Source organism: Panthera leo, chromosome B3 (genome assembly GCF_018350215.1).
Source record: "Panthera leo isolate Ple1 chromosome B3, P.leo_Ple1_pat1.1, whole genome shotgun sequence".
NCBI classification, from domain to species: domain Eukaryota; kingdom Metazoa; phylum Chordata; class Mammalia; order Carnivora; family Felidae; genus Panthera; species Panthera leo.
The window spans coordinates 59,820,447-59,844,181 of record NC_056684.1 but is presented as its reverse complement, the minus strand read 5'-3'; the positions used below and the strand labels follow the sequence as shown (position 1 = coordinate 59,844,181).

Genomic DNA, 23,735 nt, shown 5'->3' with positions numbered 1-23,735 from the left:
CCAGACTTCCCTCCAGCCTCCATCTGCAGGCTAAGACCATTTAAATGGAGAGACCTGGGGTCCTTAATTCCAGAGAGGCTGATTTAAGGGAATCATATTGGCCTTATTTTGTGACTGGGGACTTAAGGCAGGAGAGAGATAAGACAGGAAGAGCAGAGAGGGCCCAGCCAATGCAGCTGGCAGCCAGGCCAGGGGACCAGCCAGCAGCAATAAGTAGGTTCTTAGCACAGAAGAGAGAACACTGTTGATAAATTAAGAGGTCTTTATTGTCTCTTCCCAAGATGCACAGAGGTTCTAATAGTGCTTCATTCACCCCAAGCAGGCCAGGAACCGGACAGAGAAGGGGCAAAGATAACATTACACCTTCAGGAGCAGAAAAGGCCAAGGTGGGGCTGCCAGAGGGCTGGAAAGGTATCAGGAGTGGGGGTAAGGAAGGGGCTAGGGGATGAAGAGGGGAGCAGTAGGAAGGGTGCTGGGCTCAGGGAGAGACGGGAGGGGGTGGTTGGGAGAGTACGGGGCGGGGCGGGGCGGGGCTGAAGAAACCCTGGCTGCAGCAACAAAGATGTCCTTATAGCCCTTGATCTCCTTGATCTCATTGCTGCTGATGAGGACTTGCAGCTGGCGTGGTCCAGTTTTGATGGGGTAGAGGTCCAGTTGAATGTGGATGGTGTGTCCAGCCACCAGAGTCCCAATGCTGAAAGTCAAAAAGAGCCTGTTAGAGCCTTAAGTAACTGCTGGGATGGGTGATATAGTTACCCCTCTTGGAGTAAGCACCTCCCACCCCCCAACACCACCAAGGTCAACCTTCCCCAAGGAGGGTGGGAAAATGGGGGCGAGTAGGCACCATTCAGGAGACAAAGGACCAACCTATGACCCCACAAGTTACCCCTTGTCAGAGACCAGCATGAGACAGACGGTACTTACTTTTTGGATATCTGCCCATCAATGAGGCCACTTCCCTCCAGCACCATCATGCAGTTACTCAGAGCAGTCATTAGGGTATTGGTGAGGGTGATGTGGACTCTCAGTGCCTTGCCCACCTCGGCCCTTTTAGACACCTGTGAGGAGAGAAGACAGGGATATTGTGGGCAACTGGCCTCATTTCCACACTCGAGTTCAATACCCTCATTCCACTGTCCTTCTCTTCACCACCAGGGACTGCTTCCTTACTGCTAAACCACTGCAATTGGGAGAGAAGAATGTAAGCCGAAGAGTATTCAAGGTTAACAAATATCCTGACCTGTCTTAGAAAGTCACAATGCTTCAGGAAGCCACTGCCAATTGGGAATTGGCACCAAGTTGAAATCTATTTCCCTCCCCACCATCTAGTTCAGGATGGCAATTAGATTTCAACTAAAGTGCCAGCTCCAATCTGTTCATCATGGCTAATAGAAATGGCGTGTTGAAAAGGATCCTGAGGACAGATCCAGAGTCAGAGAGTTACGACTGACTAGTAGCGTCTGACACAGGCATGGGATAAGAAGTGGTGCTATATGCACCATCCATATGCTATCAGTGATATCTTTCTTTTTTTTCCATTTACTTATTTATTTTGAGAGAGAGAGGGACCACAAGCAGGGGAGGGGCAGAGAGAGAGAGGGAGAAAGAGAATCTCAAGCAGGCTCAGCACCATCAGTGCAGACCCTGATACAGGGCTCAAACTAATGAACCGCTAGATCACAACCTGAGCCCAAACCAAGAGTCAGATGCTTAACTGACGGAACCACCCAGGTACCCCTAGCACTATCCTTCTGAGGCCAATGTCACATGATATGGCAGAGCCAGGACCTGAGCCAGGTGTCCCAGACCCCAGCCAGGATCTTTCCCCCACGTTGTTCTGACAGTAGAAACACTCTTGAGTTTCCCCAGGTGTGTTCTGTGCATCCCACGTGAGGTCTGTGTCATAGGGCAGCATGGCCTTGGCCTGTGAGTGGGAGGCAGGGTCTCTATCCTACTCACTTCTCGAGCCCAGTGCCTAGTGCAGTGCCAACCAGGTGGTGGATATTTGATGAACGTATGTTGAACTAAAATGGGTCCTGACCACCCAGATCATACTCGAGGCATGTTCTGCCTCAAACAGAGAATTAAGAAAAAGTAAGAACCCATCCTGACTTCTCTAAAATTCAAATGAAAGAAACAAATCCCTTGTCCTCTAATGAGGGCATCAAAGTAGAACAGGCAAAAATGTCTTTGGGATCCTTCATACTCACACAAATCATCCCCAGTTCCCTTAACTGTGGGGACCAATTGATAGTCTACTCTGGTTCTGATGTGTTTGCATTGGATCTTGTTTGTAACCAGGGCTCTGGGTAATGGGGGCAGGGTCCTCGCCGGCTGTGATTCTGCCCACTGTTTGCCGCACCGTGGCCTGACAACACTCCCAGGTGAAAACTGTCAGGTGGTCACATGGTTTATGATGTGAAGCTACTCATTCTGGTTGGGGTGGAGTGTGCCACTAACAAATCCAGCAGGTGCAAAGCCAGGTTGGGATCAGGCAGTGGGCAAGTTCTTTAGAACAGGAGGGGAGATGGAGAAAGGAGGCTTTGAGGGAAGGAAAACCCTGGTAACGGGAGATGGGGAATATTTCTGCCCTCCATTTATCCTTCTTCCACCTGTAATGACCTTGCCACAATCTTAGAACTCAAATCTGAGGCTCCTTTCATGTGTCCTCCCTCTTCCCTGTCAACCCTGTGTTATCTGCAGTCACCTTTGGAATTTCACTTGTGGTTTTTCTCAAATCCAGCTCCTCTACTCAATCTCCCAGCCATGCCTCTCCTGCCTCTCTGCCACTGCAAAGCTATCTCCCTACTTAAAATGCTTTCATCTCCATCTCATTTCTCTGGACAGTGTCTGCCTATGCATCCTCCACGAAATGTCACTTCCTCTGGGAAGACTTCCACTCTGCCCTGCACTTTGCACAGAGGACAAGACAACACCATACTGTGCTTTAATCATCTATTTGGTGTCTGAAGCAGCGACTGTATCTCATTCACTGCTGTAGCCCCAGCCCCTGGGTCGGGTGAGTCAAAGGGCTTCCGGGCTCCATCTCTGTCCAAGACACCTTACCTCAATAGATAAATTGGGAGGTTCCAGAGAGATATCTTTTAGGACCAGCATGGACCTCCCCATATCCTCCACCTTGGCAATGCCAGACACACGGATCAGCTTCTCATCTGTCAGCTTGTTTCTATAATTGTCGTAGGGTAGCAAGAGCGGCCACTGTATCTCTAAGCACAGACAAAAGACATCTTGAGTCTGGAAACAAAGAGACACACACACACACACACACACACACGGAAATTTGTATGTGTGAGAGACTATGTGTGTGAGTCTGTATGTGTGTGAAAGTATGTGTGCATAACAAAGAGAAAGATACAGTGTACTTAACCTATACCTACTGCCCCCAGAAGTCATTGCTATGTCTCACCTAGTGGGATAGTGTCAGACGTACAGCACATGGCATATGTGACCCCCTGCCAACAACAACTTCACTACCTGGCACGTGTGTGTTGGGGTGCAGGGATCTCTGTGTAATCTGGCTGAACCATCCCAGCTTTGTTCATGACCCCACAGCTCCCATCCCTATAGGTGATTTTCCAGGCCTTGTTCATACTCACCCTCCCCAAAGTCCAGGTTCAAGTGCACTGTTTGCCTCCAGAGGGGCTCCCGAGTGCCACCCTGGTGCAGCAGGGCCTGTGCGCAGAAGTGCACCACCAGTCTGATGGGACCCCGGGGGTGGACTCTGTCTGGCACCCTCAGGGCATGCAGCTTCAGCAACAGGTCCTGGCCCCACTCAGGCGTCCTGGCCAGGTGAAGCTGCAGCTGGGCTGGCTGATCCTGAGACCCCCTGGACCCCAGCAGATCCAGGAAGGGTGAGGAGGCCCTTCCTGGGCCCAGCATTTTCCGGGAAGCCTTCATGAACACAGATCGCTCCTCAGGGGATCCTGGCAGAAAGGAGAGCCAGGAAAGACCTCAGTGAGGAGGGGTTGAGAGGACCAGTGGCCTTCTTTGGGAAACAAGCCACCCAGAAACTTCCAGCTCCCTTCCCAAAGGGAAGCTACATAAGGAGACAATAGCTACACATAAGGAGCCACATAAGGAGACAATTCAGCATCGTGGCTGAGAACAGGGGATTGGTATATTGCTTGGTGCTGCATTCAAATCTTGCTCAGCTAGGTGTCCCTTAATCCCTTGGTGCTCAATTCTTTCATTTATAACCCAGATATATCTCCTTGCCTCATAGAGTTGCCAAAAATTTGAGTTAAATGAGTTGCTGAATATAAGTACCCAGTACTGTTCTTTGTCATCAGTATTGTCACCATCATCACTGCCATCATCATCATCAAAGCCAAAGGCTTTCCCCCCTCCCCCACCGCATCAACATCCTCACTTCTAAAATACATGCTCAAGAGACTCTTAAAAACTGAGAACAAACTGAGGGTTGATGGGGGGTGGGAGGGAGGGGAGGGTGGGTGATGGGTATTGAGGAGGGCACCTTTTGGGATGAGCACTGGGTGTTGTATGGAAACTAATTTGACAATAAATTTCATATATTGAAGAAAAAAATAAAATAAAATAAAAGGTAAAAAAAATAAAATAAATAAAATACATGCTCAAATCTTTTAAGTGGGTCTTCATCTCTTGCTCTTGGGGTCTACTCAACATTCAGGTTGAACTCCAACTCATCCCAAATTGTGGACTTCTCTAGTAAAGTTACTGTGCACCAGAGGCATTGCTCCAAGTGCTTTCTCTGTATACTCAGCTGCCCTCACAATAGCCCTCTGAGGAATCATTAACCCATTTTACAGGTGAGGAGGTGGAGGCACAGGGATGTTAAGAACACATCCAGGCTTATACCACTAGAACATAGCAGTACCAACATAGCAGCATTGTTGGTACTCAGGCAGCCTGATGCCACCCTGGCCTTCTCCACAGGGACATCTACTCCCTTCCACAGGCCAGGTGTCCTTCCTTTCCCTCCTTAAGTGTCCACCTCCCTCCTTGCTGCCACCCCCACTGCCATGATGTAAGGAGACCATGATATGACCCTAGGACAGAGTTGCCATAATAATAAAGAACATTCCATTTGAATTTCAGGTAAATTTGAATTTCAGATATATAATAATTTTTGTTTAAGTATATTACATGCTATATTTGGGACACACTTATACTAATGAAATGTTTGCTTATCTGAACTGATCTGGAATTCAGATTTAACTGGGCACTCTCTGTTTTTATTTGCTCAGTCCAGCAGCCCTAGGCCCACATGGCCTGGAAAGCCCCTGGGAGTTTGCGATGAGGAGGAGGTGATCAGGTGGTGTTGGTTTTAACAGGCATGAGCCGTTCTCACTGGGAAGAACACAACAGACGTCATGTCCACCCACCCTGACACCCCAGGGCCCCAAGCACCTTCTGGATACTTGTAGGAGCTGGTAATGTTCTGTCGCTTAGCTGACCCTACCATCTTGGTGCTGATTTCCTTCCCAATGGAATGGGTATTATGGTCCAGAATTTCCTGGGCCTGACCATCTCTGAAGAGCCAAATGACTTCATCAGCATTCACCTCGGCGTACACAAATGGGGTGTCATAGGGCAGGTGAACCTCCCCTTCCCTGATGGCCTTCACAGAAGCAGGGCCGCAGCAGAATATCCCTGTGGAAGGAACAGAAGTTGAGGACAGCTGACAGCTGCTAGCATGTGCACTGGGCCGGCTGGTGGTGGCGAGGGCAGGTAAGGGGATGGGATAGAGAAAACCCTCACACACCGAGTGCTCTCAGGTTCCCACAAATTCATCCGATCCTCACAGCCACCTGTGGCATTTATCAGCTTCCCCACTTTGCAGGTGAGAAAACAAGGTCCTGCAAGTCATCTGGGTCACCCAGCTGAAGGCAATGAAGTAAGAAAAAATACTACCCCTTTCTGGCCTCCTGCTCTTGTGATCAGTCCCCCTGCTCAGCCCCCCCCCCCCCCCACGGAGCCCAGATCCTTCCACAGTGGCCCTCACTCACCGCTGCTGGTTTGCTGGGGAGTGGGGTCCAGAACTTGCCACCCATTGTATCCTGGTGGGAGATCTTTCCGGATCATCCAGCACTCATTCCAGACATGGAAATTCCTGCAGAGAAGAGTAAGGAAATGAAGATTCACATTTTCCTGGATTTGTCAGGTATCAGACACTATATTGAGTGCTTTATATTGTTGTTTTTAAAATTTAAAATGTAATTGACATACTGTATTGTATTATTTTCAGGTGTACAACATAGTGATTTAACATTTGTATAAATTATGAAGTGATCACCCATGAAAAATCTAGGTACTATATGGCACTGTACAAAGTTGTTATGTACTAATTATATCCCCCCCTTTTTTTACTCTTTATTTGGAAGTAATTTCAAGCTTACAGTAAAGTTGCAAGAATATTACAAAAAATACCCAGGGGTGCCTGGGTGGCTCAATCAGTTAAGCATCAGACTTCAGTGCAGGTCATGATCTCACAGTTCATAAGTTCAAGCCCCGCACTGAGCTCTGTGCTGACAGCTCAGAGCCTGGAGTCTGCTTTGGATTCCGGGTCTCCCTCTCTCTCTGCCCCCCCTCCCCCGCTCATATCTCTCTCTTTCAAAAATAAATAAACATTTTTAAAAATTACAAAAAATACCCATATACCCAAGTTATCTATCGTTAACATTTCGCTTCATTTGCTTTATCATTGGCTTTCTTTCAGTATGGATTTGAAAATTATCAATACATTTTTTCTTTTGTTTTTTTACTTCAGTGTGTATTTTCTAAGAATGGAGATCTTCCCTTACAGTTATCAACCCCACGCATTTCTTATTGATATAATATTTTATCTAATTTACTGTCTATATTTCAATTTTATCAATCGACCAAATATTGTCCTATTTATTTATTTTTTTAATTTACATCCAAGTTAGTATATAGTGCAACAATTATTTCAAGAATAATGCACCTCACCCATTTAGCCCATTCCACCTCCCACAACCCTTCCAGCAACCCTCTGTTTGTTCTACATATTTAATAGTCTCTTATGTTTTGTCCCCCTCCCTGTTTTTATATTATTTTTGCTTCCCTTTCCTTATGTTCATGTGTTTTGTATCTTAAAGTCCTCATATGAGTGAAGTCATATGATATTTGTCTTTCTCTGACTAATTTCACTTAGCATAATACCCTCCAGTTTCATCCGCGTAGTTGCAAATGGCAAGATTTCATTCTTTTTGATTGCTGAGTAATACTCCATTGTATATATATACCACATCTGCTTTATCCATTCATCCATCAATGGACATTTGGGCTCTTTCCATACTTTAGCTATTGTTGATAGTGCTGCTATAAACATTGGGGTGCATGAGCCCCTTCAAAACAGCATACCTGTATCCTTTGGATAAATACCTAGTAGTGCAATTGCTAGGTCATAGAGTAGTTCTATTTTTAATTTTTTGAGGAATCTCCATACTGTTTTCCAGAATGGCTGCACCAGTTTGCATTCCCACCAGGAGTGCAAAAGAGATCCTCTCTCTCTGCATCCTTGCCAACATCTGTTGTTGCCTGAGTTGTTAACGTTAGCCATTCTGACAGGTGTGAGGCGGTATCTCATTGTGCTTTTGATTTGTATTTCCCTGATGATGAGTGATGTTGAGCATTTTTTCATGTGTTGGTTGCCCATCTGGATGTCGAACTTCTTTGGAGAAGTGTCTATTCATGTCTTTTGCCCATTTCTTCACTGGATTATTTGTGTTTTGGGTGTTGAGTCTGGTAAGTTCTCTATAGATTTTGGATACTAACCCTTTATCTGATATGTCATTTGCAAATATCTTCTCCCATTCCGTCAGTTGCCTTTTAGTTTTGCTGATTGTTTCCTTTGCTGTGCAGAAGCTTTTTATTTTGATGAGGTCCCAACAGTTCATTTTTGCTTTTGTTTCCCTTGCCTCTGGAGACATGTTGAGTAAAAATTTGCTGCAACCAAGGTCAAAGAGTTTCTTGCCTGCTTTCTCCTTGAGGATTTTGATGGTTTCCTGTCTTATATTTAGGTCTTTCATCCATTTTGAGTTTATTTTTGTGTATGGTGTAAGAAAGTGGTCCAGGTTCATTTTTCTGCATGTCACTGTCCAGTTTTCCCAGCACCACTTGCTGAAGAGACTGTTTTTATTCCATTGGATATTCTTTCCTGCTTTGTCAAAGATTAGTTGGCCATACATTTGTGGGTCCATATGTGGGTTCCCTATTGTGTTTCATTGATCTGAGTGTCTGTTTTTGTGTCAGTACCATACTGTCTTGATGATTATGGCTTTGTAATGCAGCTTGAAGTCCGGGATTGTGATGCCTCTAGCTTTGGTTTTCTTTTTCAAGATTGCTTTGGCTATTTGGGGTCTTTTCTGGTTCCATACAAATTTTAGGATTGTTTGTTTTAGCTCTGTAAAGAATGCTGGTATTTTGATAGGGATTGCATTGAGTATGTAGATTGCTTTGAGTAGTATTGACATTTTAAAAATATTTGTTCTTCCTATCCAGGAGCATGGAATCTTTTTCCATTTTTTTTTTTTTTTTTGTGTGTGTCTTCAATTTCTTTCATAAGCTTTCTATAGTTTTCAGTGTATAGATTTTTCACCTCTTTGGTTAGGTTTATTCCTAAGTATTTTATGGGTTTGGGTGCAATTTTAAATGGGATCAATTCCTTGATTTCTCCTTCTGTTGCTTCATTGTTGGTGTATGGGAATGCAACCAATTTCTGTGCATTGATTTTATATCCTGTGACTTTGCTGAATTCATGGATCAGTTCTAGCAGGTTTTTGGTGGAATTTTTTTGATTTTCCATATAGAGTATCATGTCATCTGCAAAGAGTGAAAGTTTGACCTCTTCCTGACTGATTTGGATGCCTTTTATTCCTTTGTGTTGTCTGATTGCTGAGGCTAGGACTTCCAATATTATGTTGAATAATAGTGGTGAGAGTGGACATCCCTGTCTTGTTCCTGACCTTAGGGGGAAAGCTCTCAGTTTTTCCCCATTGAGGATGGTATTAGCATTGGGTCTTTCATATATGGATTTTATGATCTTGAGGTATGATCCTTCTATCCCTACTTTCTTGAGGGTTTTTATCAAGAAAGGATGCTGTATTTTGTCAAATGCTTTCTCTGCATCTACTGAGAGGATCATGTGGTTCTTGTCCTTTCTTTTATTGATGTGATGAATCACATTGATTGTTTTGTGGATATTGAACCAACCCTGCATCCCAGGTATAAATCCCACTTGGTCGTGGTGAATAATTTTTTTCATGTATTGCTGGATCCAGTTGGCTAGTGTCTTGTTGAGGATTTTTGTGTCCATGTTCATTAGGGAAATTGGTCTATAGTTCTCCTTTTTAGTTAGGTCTTTGTCTGGTTTTGGAAACAAGGTAATGCTGGCTTCATAGAAAGAGTTTGGAAGTTTTCCTTCCATTTCTATTTTTTGGAACAGCTTCAAGAGAATAGGCATTAACTCTTTAAATGTTTGGTAGAATTCGAATAGTGTCCTTTATTACATTCTTTACCACCCAGTCTAGGATCACACATTGCATTTAGCTGTCCTGTCTCCTTTGTCTACCTTGATCTGGAGCAGTTTCTCAGCCTTTGTTTTATTACATTGAAATTTTGAATTCAGTATTTATTTGCCAGAGCTATATTCATTTTGAGCTTATCTGAGGCTTTCTCATAATTAGATTCAGGTTATGCATTCACACACCGAACGCTACATAAGTGATATAGCCTTCTCAGATACACCACTGCTGATTGAATCAGGGGTTCTTCAGCCCTTTAGGAGCTCAGAGCGGGAGGGGCTCCAAGGATTGCCACTAGCTCTCACACAACCCAAAGATCTGACCTGGAAACTGGCTGGAAAAGGAAAAACATGACACCAGATTTACAGTACAGCAGAGGAGAAGGGAGCCAGGGGAAGAGATCGGAGATCCAGAAATAAAGGCACACACACACACACACACACACACACACACACACACAGAGAGAGAGAGAGAGAGAGAGAGAGAGAGAGAGAGAGAGAGAGAGGGAGTGAGGTGGATAGAGGAGGAAACAGGAGAGACTGAGGAAGTGGACAAAAGCAGCAAGTGTAGGCTTTGCCCGGAGGAGAAACAGAGAATGGCACAAACAGATGGCTCAAAGAAGGAAGAGTCATGTAAGATGCATAAAGATTTTGAAGTTAGTGTTCACAGAACACAAAATCAATTTTTTTGGTTGTGGGCTTCAGAATGTTATCCCATAGTCTTATATTTCTGAAGGGAGTTTAGTGTGATGATGTAATTAGCCAGAACAGTCTCCTAGGTTAGGGAATTGCTCTCTGGGCACCAGCAACAAGATAAAGGATGATATTGCCTCAAAACTAGAGAGAACCAGGTCAGAGCTTCCTTACCCTTCCTGACATGGAGAGAGATGTGTTTGAGATGGTGTCCCTTACCATATTTTGTCTCGCTTCTGAGTAGGCAGCATCTCTGCATTTTGGTCATAGTAGGTGTCGACGGTCAAGTTCCTGTCCATGTTGTGTGCAGAACGAAAATTGGAAACCACACGGGTTGGAACACCTAAACATCTCATTACTAAAGAGAAAGAAAACATGGAGAATCACTGAGTTCATTTCAAGCAGAATCGTTAGCTCCCCATGCATGCTTTCTAACTTTTAAGCTGGAGGAGAGAAAGAAGGCCAAGATTCTTGCAGATCCATACTTGTAAGTCCTTTATTCTCAAAGCACTGCACCCAGGCCCAGAACCCTGCTGCCTACCTGCCCCATTGATGGTCTCCATCCCACTGGGAAAAAGAAATCGTTTGAAGGTTACTTAAAACAACAATAAGCAACTCAATTTATTATTTAGCGCTTTTTCCATTCAGCAGCTTTCCAGATTAAAAACAGAGAACCTAAAACATTTGCTAATTTGAAAGAAAATAAAAAACTTCAGGCCTTGTGGCCTGTTTTAGAAGAGAAGCTGTGTGGCTTAACTTCTCTGGGCCTTAATCTCCTTGTGTGTAACAAAATAAGGAATTGAAACAGATGATTTTCAATTCTGAAATTCTGAATCTGTAATTCTACTGAAATACAAGGATTTGGAGGAGGTAAGAAAGAAATCAGAGAAAGGATAGAAGGGCAAGATAGACATAGAAGTAATTGGAAGACATCAGAGACAGAGGGGAACTTGCTTGTACAATGAGGCAATAGCCATCTTTGATAAGGCAACAGCATCCTCTTGTGGCATCTCAGGATAGTACTACAAAGGCTTTTTAATGCTGAGTAAAGATCTTTTTCTTTTCTTTTTTTTAATGTTTTATTTATCTTTGAGAGAGCTCAAGCTGGGGAGGGGCAGAGAGAGAGGGAGACAGGATCTGAAGCGGGCTCTGTGCTGATAGCAGCAAACCCAATGCAAGGCTTGAACTCATGAACCTTGAGATCATGCCCTGAGAGCCCAAGTTGGACGCTCAACCTACTGAGCCACCCAGGTGCCCCCAAAACTGAGTTAAGATCTTAAGATTTCACTTAAGTAGTTAAGATCTACTCACACAAAGCAGATATTACATCACCTACACCATCACCACACCCAAGCGTAAGCGCGCGCGCGCGCGCACACACACACACACACACACACATACACACACACACACACACACCTTCCCAAGGCCAAGTAAAATCAAGCCAAGAGCCAGATGTGACCTTTGGAACATAGGTCTCCACCTCAGCCAGCAAGGCGAGGAGTTCAGACAAGTTTATCCTATCCCTCTCCAGCTCAGGACCAGCAGTGGGTGCCTCCTGAGGCTGCTGGGAGGATTATAGTGCTTTGAAAAGTACGAGGACTATTGAGATTGACCAATCTTTTTGTTACAATTGATTCAAGAGTCCCAAAGGGAGCCAGCCATGTGCTCACAGTCACTTCTCTACTCCCAGCACATCTCCTGAGCTTTTCATAACCTCTCTGCAGGGGTGACAGCTAGACCAGGACTGCAAGTGGCCAGAGGCTGTGTGGTGGGAGCAGCTGTCCCCTTCCTCAATGGCCCCAGAACTTTAGGGCCTGGGAGTGGGGAGAGGCTTCAAGATGGAGTAAGGATGCAGACCTAGACCTTCTCCCTCTCATCCCAGGGCCTAAGGGCCCAAGCTCTCCTCTACAACACCTGCCTAACCAGGGACTTCCTAGCCCAAGACAAATGTGGCCATATTAAATGCTGGTGCTGTGCTGAGCATTTTCCAGGGAAAATGAATGAGCAAAGTGAGGTCACTCTGTTTGAATACTCAGATTTAAACATCTCGTCTATCTGTAGCACCTGTACATATCTGCCAAGCTATGCTGCCCCTCTCAGAAAAATCTAGAACTTTGTCTTTAGCCCCTGTCTCTGTCTTCTCTGTTCTTTGCTCCCTCACCCTCCAATTCAGAGTCAGCCCATTCACTCAGCAAACACTGAGCATCACAACACAACAGGTAGCATGTGTAAGGTACTCCTGCCTTGCATGGGGCAAGACAGGCAGACACCTCAGTATTCTGTCTTTCCCTCATCCTCACAGATAATCCGATCAACACCTTTGCACTAAATCATAAATAAATGGTAATGCAAAAAACACTGATGCTCCATGTGGGTAGTTAGCAAAGTAGCAAATCTCCTATTGTAACTCCTCAAGAAACTCTCCAAGAAGTATTTGGGAGCCGCCAGCTCTGCCTACAGGTGGGATCAGACTTTCCCAGACCATTTGCTTGTACTTCAAGCTTCCCCCAGCTGTCCCTGACTCCAGGCTCACCAGGAGCTGAGAAACCTGAGCAGTGGCAGAGAGAAGCTGCCTTTGCTTCCACTTTGGGGCCACACTCTTCTTTATCCAAGTGACTATTTTAATAGTCTAACTGCCATCAAGGAGACTGCAGAGTGATTGTGACGGGTCAACCTCCCTCCTAGGAAAATATGCAGGAGTCCCCAAGAGTATGGAGTGTGCTGGGTGAGAGTCCCCGTGTGCACCATCTCTTAGCTGTGGGGCTATGGTCAGGCCACAGTTAACTTATGTGAAAATGGAGATAACCAGAGCCCGACTTCAAAGGGTCATCACAAAAATTAAATGAATGCTTCTGCATCCCCATCTCTCCCTCACTCACCTGTGCACATCACAGCTGCAAAGACCCAGCACTGTCCATACTTCACAGGCTGCCTGCCCCTGGCTAACCACTGCCGCAGGATGGCTACGCTGCCATTCCACTCCAGCGGGCTGACCCCCCTGGAGTAGTCCTCTCCCCAGTTTCCCTGCAGCACACCGTTGTCATCGTTGCTGTTGATCTGCAAAGAACAGACAGGCGGGTCCCCACAGTGCCCTAGGGAAGCTCAGATTGTCCTCAGACAGGGCCGGGAGAGCTTCTGTTCTTACCATGGCACTCACCACCCTGCAGACATACACAGGGTCATTCCGCTGGGAGTAGTCTTTGGATGGGTTCTCTAAGAAGTACAGGCTCTTGTTCAAGATCTCAAAGCAGATATCTATGATGTCCTCTTCAAACTTCCAAGTGATTTCAAGGGAGAGAAAAGAGAAGAGCATCCTAAAACTTCAAGTCAATAACACAGGCTTTGAGGGATGGTGTGTATGTGCTGGAGATGAGGATGGGGTTAAATATAAGACAAGGTCCTGCCTTCAAAGAGCTTATAAGTCAAATTGGGAGTGTATGAGATTCAGAATTCTGGAAAATGAACCTGAGTGGCTCTAATGGAAAATGCAGACAGAATTTGGAGGTGAGGGATCCCTGTTGACAAGAGATCAGAGAAGGCCATTAGCACCAGTAGGCTTGGAAGGGCCAGGTAGACAGGAAGAGAGCAGGGTGGGGATGTTCACCTGAGGTCTTTGAGTATGGTGCTGCCCAGGACAGGGGCTTAGAGGTTCTCTTTTCTGGAGGACATGAGGGAGTAGGAAAGACCAGATGGATAAAAACAGGGCAGCTGTGAAAGGTGAGGGAGAAGAGTATGGGAGCCTTGAAATCAAGTAGAGGAGTTCAGCTGTAGCTGGGAACCCAGGAGAAGCCAGTGTAGGTTCATGACATAAGTTTATAACATATACTTGATACATATGCCTATGTGAAGTATGGAGAATGCTGGGCCTTTGCAGCTGTGATGTGCACAGGTGAGTGAGGGAGAGGTGGGGATGCAGACATATGTCTCCGTTTCAAAAAATCACACAAATTGTCACAGTTGGAGCACACAGTCTCCCCACTCCCTCCCCACCACCCTCCTGGTGAGTGTGGATGGGGCTGAGATGTCAGTGGGAGGGAGGCAGAAAGTATACTAGTCATATTTACTGGTTGAAAGTGGAAAAGTTGCCCAGAGCCAAAGGTCCTGCCATTTGTACACTGACAGGATATTTGATGTTATTAAAGAATTGTCGTCTATTTTTTCAGTTATGATAATATTCACTTTTTCAGGAAGAGTTTTTATCTTTTAGAGCTATAATCAAAGTATTACTCTATTAAATGATATGGTATCTATAAATTCCTTTCAAAACTTCCAGTGATGAGTTTGGAGGGATGGGGACAGTACAGACCAGGGACAGGCAAACTTTTTCTGTAAAGGGCCAGATAGTAAGTATTTTAGCTTTTGCAGGCTGTGGGGTCTCTGTCTCAGCTACACAACTCTACCACTGTAGCATTAACACAGCCACAGGTGATACTTAAGTGAATGAGCATGGCTGTGTTCCCGTAAAATGTCATTTATGGACACCACAGCTTGAACTTCATATAATTTGCATATCACAAAAAAATTTTTAGTTCTTTTTCAACAACTTAAAAACACAAAAACCATTTTAACTCATGAACCACACAAGAACAGTTAGTGGACTCTAGTTTGCAAACCCCTGGTATAGATGGAATAAGATTCACCATAAATTGCTCATTACTGGAGCTGAGAGACAGGTTCATTTTAGTATCCTGTCTACTTGGATAATGTTTTAAGTTTTTTATATAAAATATTAAAAACTTGAAAGATATCTCCCCTTCCTTCCTTTCCCCTCTTACTGGTTGGGAAATTGGCCCCACACCACACACTGTGACATTTGTTAGTGGCCTTTTGTGAGCTAATAGAGTTGATTAAGAACCAGCATAAGGAGACCTGCCCCAGGCCCCGTTTCTGGTGACAGTATTACCTGCCCATAGTTCCAGGGCCAGGAGGTGATGAATCTTTCATGACCCTTGTAAACAAAGCCATAGTCCATCATGATATACTCCTGCAATAGTATTTCACTTGGCAGGTAGACATCATCCTCTGAGTGGTTAAGAGTAGGAGAGGGGGCAAAAGACAAACAGAGAAATAAAAAATAATAATAATAAAATAAAATAAAATAAAATAAAATAAAATAAAATAAAATAAAATACAGTAATGACAGTGTCTTGCTGCATAATAAGGGAAGGAATGGGTTGGTGGCAATAGAAATCGAAACTGGACCCCTTAAAAGTCTATAATGCTCTTCTAGAGGCCAGTGATATAATCTGTACTTTAAAACATAATGATTATCATTTCCTGATTGTAAAAGTGGAAAGCCTATTGTAGAGACTTGGAAAATATGGATGACGGAATGCAGATAATGAAAATCACTCATTCCCACTCCTCACAGACAACCACCACTACAGTTTGGTATATTCCTGCCACTCTTTCTGTCCACGTACATGTAATACAATTAAGATCACACTGTGTTCCGTTTCCTAATCTCTTTCACTGCACATCACACCACAAGCATTTTCATCATGCCATTAAAATTCTTTTTTTAAGGATGGTTTTCAGTGAGCACGTGGTATGGCATAGATAAGCAGCTTTTATCTTCTGGGCTTTCTCAGAAGAACCTCCCTGAGCCTTCCTAGTGGATCAGGTTGTCATTACAGCCTGCGAAGCAGTTGTACCTGCATTCCAAGGGTTAAAAAGCAGGATGAAAGTTCCCAATGGGTGAGTCACACTGTGACCCTGGCCCTGAGAGATCTCTATCTTCAGAGTGTAGGGACCAACGACTGCATTGGATGGTGTAAAAAGGGAGACAAAGAGTGAGTTGGTGTCAATGGTGAAGTCAGAAGCACTCCAGAAATTCCCTTGTCGAGCCTGGGTAAGGGAGAAGGTGGCTCGGGTTCCCAGCAATTCCGTGGGCGCTGGTCCTGTGTGAGAGACAAATGACCCCTCAGTGAGGTTTAAAATCTATGTGACATGATTCCAGGGGGCTAGGAGGACCCTCACCTTCTTCCACCACTGGCTAATCCTTTTGGTTTAAGGCTTTTATTGCCACTGGATGTCTTTGGGCAAGCCACTGAAGATCTGTGGGCCTCAGGTATTTTTATCTGTAAAATGGGATCATCATAGTACCTGAAAGCTAAAACTCCTGTCATGGGGATTAAATTATATAATATATATGAAGTTTCAGCACAGTGCCTATTGTGCATTTAAAAATTGGCTGTTATCAGGGTGCCTGGGTGGCCCAGTTGGATAAACATCTGACTCTTGATCTCAGCTCAGGTCATGATCTCACAGAGCCCCACATCAAGCTCTGCACAGAGCCTACTTGGGATTCTGTCTCTCCTTCTCTCTGCCCCTCGCCAGCTTGTGTTCTCTCTCTATCAAAGTAAATAAACTTAAAAAAAAATGGCTGTTATCATCACAGTTTCAATTTGCTGAGTTGGCCAAATCTTTCTTTAATGTCACTTATCAGGTGAGCACTTAGAGGGTCCTGGGGATCCCAGGAAGAGGGAGGGGAGGGAGCACTCAAGAAGGGGAGGTGGGAGCCCTACAGGTGAATTTTGCCTTAGGGCAGGGTGAACTCACCAGTCTCAGCCACAAAGGTGAGGTAGTCTGTCCCAAAGTGGAAGGGTCGGCTGAAATGTAGTTGGAGCAGAAAGGACTGGCCCCGGCGTACAACAAGCCGCTTCAGGCCCATCTCCTGCGTGTGATGCTCCTGGTTGTTTCTTGGGCTCTGCAAGTCCACAGACCTGAACTTCAAGGCTGCCACTGGAGGGGTATCAGGAGAGGAGACAGGTCACTGCCCAGCTGTGGCTCCCCACGTTCAACATCCCCCAACACTTCTCAATCATTTCTGCGGCACCTGGCTCTGACTTCGGTAGGATTACTGTCTACACCTGAGCCCTTCTGCCACCTCTGCCTGCTAGTTTTCACAACTTAGCCTTGGCAGTTTAGCAGGCCCCAACCCTGGAGTGGGAAGATTGTGATCCTGGTGACTCTGCACCTGGACCCAGAGCTATAGGGCTCAAAACTGAGGGCCCCAGGGGGCACCTGGGTGGCTCATTAGGTTAAGCGTCCGACTTCAGCTCAGGTCATACTCTCAACATTTGTGAGTTCAAGCCCTGCCTCAGGCTCTGTGCTGACTAGCTCAGAGCCTAGAGCCTGCTTCAGATTCTGTGTCTCCCTCCCTCTCTGCCCCTCCCTCACTGGCACTCTGTCTCTCACCCTCTCAAAAATAACTAAACATTTAAAAAAAAAAAAAACAAACAAAATTAGGGTCCCAGGAAGAGAAATGTTTCCAGATAATTGACACTTAATCTATGAAGTGCCACCACATACTATTAACCACTTTTGTTGACAGTCTTTCCAAAAGTTACTCTATTATCATGCTGATAGAAGAAAGAACATATTAGAATTTTGTATGAATTAAGTCAGTAAGCTGACTAGAGGCTGTGACCTCAGCTACAGGCAAGTCCCTGCTTAAGATGCTGGGTAGGTAGCTTCTTTCTCACCTCTCAGCCATGCTCTGGGTGTATGAGGGCACTGACTCTTCCCAGGAAGCTACTGTGTGTGTACCTAGCGTACAGTTTAAAGACTCTCATAGCACAACTGGCCAGAGTGTGGGCTGTCACTACCTTAGCTCTGAGACCTTGAGCGAGTCACTTAATACCCAGAGACATCAGTGTCCTCAGCTGCAAAATAGAGACAGTGGTATTCCTACCCCATAGGGTCTGTGTGAGCACTGAGTGAAGATTCACAGGTAAAGGACTTCTGGTAGTGGCAGGTACGGAGTAAGCACTCAGTAATCATTAATTGCTCTTAGTGCTAGTAATGACACAGCCTCAGATTGTATTTGCTTTGTTATTTTTAAAATTTTTTTAAATGTTTATTTATTTTTGAGAGAGACAGAGACAGAAAGCGAGTGGGTTGGGACAGAGAGAGAGGGAGACGAATCTGAAACAGGCTCCAGGCTCTGAGTTGTCAGCACAGAGCCCAACGCAGGGCTCGAACTCACGAGCTGCGAGATCATGACCTGAGCTGAAGTCGGACGCTCAACCGACTGAGCCAACCCAGGTGCCCCGCTTTGTTATTTTTTTTTTTTTAATTTGATGTGTATTTATTTTTATTTTTGAGAGAGAGAGAATGAGAGAGAGAGACAGCATGTGAGTGGGGGAGGGGCAAAGAGAGAGGGAGATGCACAATCCAAAGCAGGCTTCTGAGCTGTCAGTATAAAGTCCGACGCGGGGCTTGAACCCACGAACTGGGAGATTGTGACCTTAGCCAAAGTTGGACACTTAACCAACTGAGCCACCCAGGTGCCCCTGAGTCATTTTTGCTGGTGATATTTACTGCGCTTACTGTAAACAAAAATCCATTTGATCTTTTTCCCTAGTAGCACATCAGTTTATCTCAGTGGTTCTCCAGTGGAGAAATTCTGTCCCCTGAAGGACATGTAGCAATGTCTGGATACATTTTTGGTTGTCACAACTTGGGGTAGAGGCCAGGGATGCTGCCAAACCGCATCCTAGAGGAAACACAAATTTTAGCACCTACCAGTTTTTGTGCCATTCACATTCTGAACTTCCACACTGATTCTTTATGTTTTTGCTAAATTAGTTCACTTTGATAGTTTTGGCCCATCTTTCCTACCTGGCTGGAATTCTTAAATCCTTGTTCTTTCACCCAAATGCTTTACGTTGCCATCTGGGGACTGCCTAAACAGTTTTCCAGGTCTTCATCCGAGACATTGCTAATAAGATGGTTCTAAGCATTAGGGCTTAAGTCAGACACCAATGGAGTATCATGTTGGAGTTTTCTTCCAGGTTAATGCTAAGTTATTAGGAAATACTCTTTAAGTATAGTTGTTCAACTAGCTGTGACTACATCTGATACTTCATCTGAGGAAATGGGATTAAGTGTTTAAAATTTTCCTTCACAGCCTAAAATCAAATCCAACTTTCATATTTGTATCTTTCCCACAACCTTGTTAAACATTTGACTAAAAACAGAATGTGCGTGATGGTCCCTTGATCCCCCTTCTTGTAACCATCTTTCATTGAGGCAGATTCAAAGATGAATCACTGGATCAAATAGTACAAAGTTTTTAAACCTCTTATTGTAACTTAGGCACTTAAATAATTATATTATTGCAACCAGAGAAGTCAGGACGAGATCTAACACGGATGCCTTTGAGTTACTTAGCAGCATTTTTTAAACATCAGGTCCAATCCATTAGTAGTTTGCAAAATCAATTCAGAGAAATGTGACCAATATTTTTTTAAAATAGAAAATATCACAATGTAGCACACATAAGGAGAGGAAGAACAATTTTATGTGTAACTGGGTCATGATGTAAACTGTGGGTCAGAGTCAAAAAGTTTGAAAGCAACTGGCCTAGATACTGATTGTATCTTATCTTTTCCTGAGGGACCTGACATTTTCATACCAGGAACTACGGAGCCTCCAAAGGAAGCTTCTCCACCCCATGTGTAACATCCAGTGACCGTTCCACCCTGAAAGATCAGATACCCAAAAGAGGCAGTGAAAAGCACACAGAACTGCTTACGTCACTTCCACAAGAGAGAACAGGACTGGGGGCAGCCTTTTCCGGGCTGCTGTCCACAGCTAGAAGCATACTTCTAAGGGCAGATCAATTCTCCCTTTACTCAGGCTGGGGTGGTTTGGGAAGGAAAGGGGAGGAGGAAGAAGGAAGATGCCTTCCTCTCCATGCCTAAGATTGCAGTGCACAGAGAAAACTTATTGTCCATTGGAGACTCACGTTTTCTTTTTTATTCCACTTAACACCATTATGCATTTGGCTCACTGAAGGCCTTTTCATGTCAGGAAGACAGTGACTTCAGAGAACAAGAGGGAGGTTCTTCAAGGGAGCAGGAAAAAAATTCAAAAACCAAAAGGATCAGGAAGAGGTTTAACAAGGCAGGAAATCAAGCAGAAGCAATTAGTAAAAACATGTCAACTCCCACAAGGCCTTCTTGCCTTGGCCATTGGCCCACCAGAGTTAATGACTTGAGCAAGAGGAGAGGAAGCCTTGGCCACATGATTCCCGGTGCTTGACTAATACAAAGACAAGGAAGGATCAAAATATACCCCCATGTATTATCATCCTGAAAATGTGTGGGGGCAGATGGGGAGGACATTAAAACAGTCATCTGCCTATTATGAGTTCTGAAGCTCCTGCCATCTGAGACCAAAACCTGAGGCAGCCCTACTCTCACAGACAACTCCATCTCTCCACTTGGGTCTTAGCTCAGAGGTACCTGCTGCACAGGGGCTTTCTTCAGCCACTGAATGTGATGCCCCACCTCCCACCCTATCGCTCACCATCAAAACACCCTTTTTATTCTCTGCTGGGCACTTAATAGTATCTGGGATTATTTCCACAGAAGTAGAGACCTTGGCCATCTTCTCACTCCTGGATCCCCCACACCCAGGATGGAGCATGGTTCCTAATTGCTGCTGATAATGGTCGCTAATGTTCACTGAATACCTACTACCTTCCAAGTACCATCCGAAGCATTTTATGTGTCTGAAATCATTTATGTTCTCACAACCACACTGTGATAGAGGTGTTAATAGTGTTGCCCACATGCAGGAAGGTACAGGGTAGAGCTGCGATTTGAACCCAGGTAGGTTGGCTCCAGAGCCTTCCCTCTTAATCTTCAAGGTTTCCTGCCTTCCCTAGGGAATGCTCTGAGATGTTTGCTGGTACAATGTGGGCAGCATGGGTAAAGTACTAGGAGACTAGCCTCACAGGACAGCAGTGGGGCTGTGGCGGAAGAGAAGGAGAAAACCCTCTGTGGGCAGCAGGGCCAGGATGGGGAGGGGGGGCTTGACTCAAGGCCAAGATGCTGCTGTTCGATCCACTACTAATGGGTATACCTACCCACAGTGGGAGGATAAAATGGTATACCTTTCTGAGGGCAACTCATCAATATTTATTATAAAAGAAAAGGGGGGCGCCTGGGTGGCTCAGTCGGTTGAGCATCCAACTTCAGCTCAGGTCATGACCTCACAGTTCGCAAGTTTGAGTCCCACATCAGGCTCTGTGCTGATGGCTCAGAGCCTGAAGCCTGCTTCTGATTCTGTGTGTGTGTCTCTCTCTGTCCCTTCCCCGCTCACACTCTGTCTCTCTCTCTCAAAAATAAATAAACATTTAAAAGAAAAGAAAGCCTTAAAACATAAATACATTTGAGGCACAAATTCCTCTTCTGGGAATTTTTCCTAAGAAAAAAAATCATAATTTATGTACAAAAATGTAAACATAAGGATGTTCAGTGCAACCTAAATATCCTATAGTAAGTGTTGGATACATAAACTTTATTCCTCTGATGTCAACATAACAAACAAAAAGAACAAAGAATATGGGGAAATAATTCATGAGGTATTAAAAAGTTACATAAAAAGACTAAAACCCAGTATGTTACAGATTATCTGTAGGTGGTGATATTATGGGAAATTTTTCTTTCCTTTGAGTTTTTTGGTATTGTCACACTTTTGCTTTGAACATGTATTCCTTTTGTATCAAGGAAAAGTGTTACTTTGATTAGAGGCGGGTTTCTGAGCAGGAGTGGCACCATCAAAGCTGTAGTTGAGGATTAATCCAGCTATGGTATGTAGCACAGACAGAGGGAAAAAAGTCTAGAGAGGGAAGGGCAGTGAGACTCTGTCGCAATAACCCAGGTAAAAAAACTAAGAGGACCTAAACGAAAGTGTTGTCAAGAAGAAAAGAGGGACTGCCCTGTGTGTGCGAGGGACTGAAGCTCACGGTCATGTGGCAGGCTAATAAACACTTGAAATACCTTGACTTCCAGTGCTTCGCAAAGCTAGTTTGGGTGAAGACTGGGGCAGGTTAAAACAATCCACAGCCAGCAACATCCTAGGCAATCAGGCTACTGGCAAAGGACTGGAAAGCTCCAGACAGAGATGGTGAAGGGTAAATTATCCCAGGCACAGCCAGCAGTGAGAGCCAGCACCTGCCAGCAAATGTCAGGTGCACTTTGGCTCCTTCTCTTCTCCTGCTCTTGTCCCTGCACTTAGTCTAGCTTCTATGTCAGTGTCTTTTCTTTTCCCACTTCTCGTTATTGTCAGTTTGGGACTTTGATAAACACTTCATTCTTTTTCATTTCTTCCCTTTTAAAAAATGTAAAAGGATACATCTTTGTGAGAGCCCATGAAGATTCCTAAGCGATGAGATTACTGCAGAGTGTTTCTATGTTCCTTAGAATGTGCAAGAAGAAAAATATCTTATTATTTGAAGGTTCAAGTACAAATTTCTTCGTGAAGTGTTCACTGTCCTCCACAATGTGGTCCCAACTTATCTATCCGATTTTATCTCACGGTAGCCCATAAACTCTGCTTCATTCATGTTGTGGCCTCCAAACCTCTGGATGTAGGGATCTACATCCCCACTGTCTCGATTTTTCCAGTAAAACTCAGCATCCACTTCTCCACGAAATCCTCCCCAAGCATTTTGGAACATGGAGATATCCTAGCACCGGTAGTAGCAATAGTTTTATAGCTGGGTAATATTTACTAAGTGTCTGTAAGCCCCAGGCTTTATATACATTGTGTCCTTCTATCCCTATAACTACCCAACAAGATGTTATTAACTCCATATTATAGGTGAGCTGACAGAGCATCAGTGAGATTAAGTTAACTAGGTAGGTGTCACCTATAATAAGTGGCAAAATTGTCGTTCAAACATAGACAGTTTGACTTCAGAGCCTAGCTTTTAACCTCTGGCTTGTGGTGACAGTCTGGAGGTTTTCACTTTTTTTTTCCCCCCTCATAAGTGAATATCCTGCTCTATTCAAATGCATAAAGCTTCTAAGAGGAGCTGCTCTGGTGAAAGAGGTGGGGGAGGAGTCCCTCTGGCTTCTCTGTAGAGCCCTACCTGTCTAAAGAACACGATGAAAACCACATATTCATCCCAACCTCCTCATCCTAAAATGTCAGCAGGTGAGATCAGAACCAGTTTCAGGGTCCACCTGTGTCTCTCTCTTCTCTGCAATTTCTCAGACTCTGAACCCTTATTTGTCAGTTAATTATGTACCACTAAGTCCTTTCTTTGAAACATTATTTTCCTTTAATGATATCTACATGAGTAGCTGTGTTGTGTGATTGTTAACAGCTAGTACTCAGCAATTCAAATAGCTGCTGGCAGAAGAGAAGTGTTCCCAGAATGGCTACCCAAGTTAAATCATTAGGTCCTTTGCAGCAAATGTAACAAAGGATTAATATCCATAATATGTGAAAGTTGCTATAAATATTAAGAAGTCTTCAGAGAAATGCAAACTATAACAATAATGAGATCTTATCTTTGATCCATTCAAAAATATTTAAAAGAATAATAATAGTGTATTCTGTGAAGTTATATATGGAAGTGGACAGTCTCATACATTGATGGTGGGAATGTAAATTCATATAGACTTTTTGGAGGAAATTGACTGATACTAAAGAGTAGAAGAAAATGCCATCCCCAAATATGCCACTTTGGCAT

The 23,735-nt window shown here is 44.4% G+C and overlaps 1 protein-coding gene across 1 annotated transcript; it reads right to left on the bottom strand.

Moving 5' to 3' along the window:
- Positions 1 to 438: 438 nt before the first annotated feature.
- Positions 439 to 22,715, bottom strand: TGM7 (transglutaminase 7). Its single transcript, XM_042943123.1, has 13 exons — positions 22,574 to 22,715; positions 16,802 to 16,984; positions 15,895 to 16,140; positions 15,144 to 15,262; positions 13,386 to 13,514; positions 13,120 to 13,297; positions 10,457 to 10,595; positions 6,009 to 6,112; positions 5,410 to 5,652; positions 3,618 to 3,944; positions 3,067 to 3,227; positions 925 to 1,058; positions 439 to 694 (listed from the first exon to the last, which is right to left on the bottom strand). Exons 1-13 carry the CDS (start codon positions 22,713 to 22,715, stop codon positions 439 to 441), a joined length of 2,361 nt encoding a protein of 786 aa, XP_042799057.1.
- Positions 22,716 to 23,735: the final 1,020 nt, after the last annotated feature.

Coding starts and splice junctions, on each gene's coding strand:
- TGM7 (XM_042943123.1), bottom strand. CDS start 22,715: ATGTTCCAAAATGCTTGGGGAGGATTTCGTGGAGAAGTGGATGCTGAG. Junction 16,141..16,801: donor CACCTTTGTGGCTGAGACTG/GTGAGTTCACCC, acceptor TCTCTCACACAG/GACCAGCGCCCACGGAATTG. Junction 6,113..10,456: donor CAGAAGCGAGACAAAATATG/GTAAGGGACACC, acceptor TCTTCTCTGCAG/GAATTTCCATGTCTGGAATG.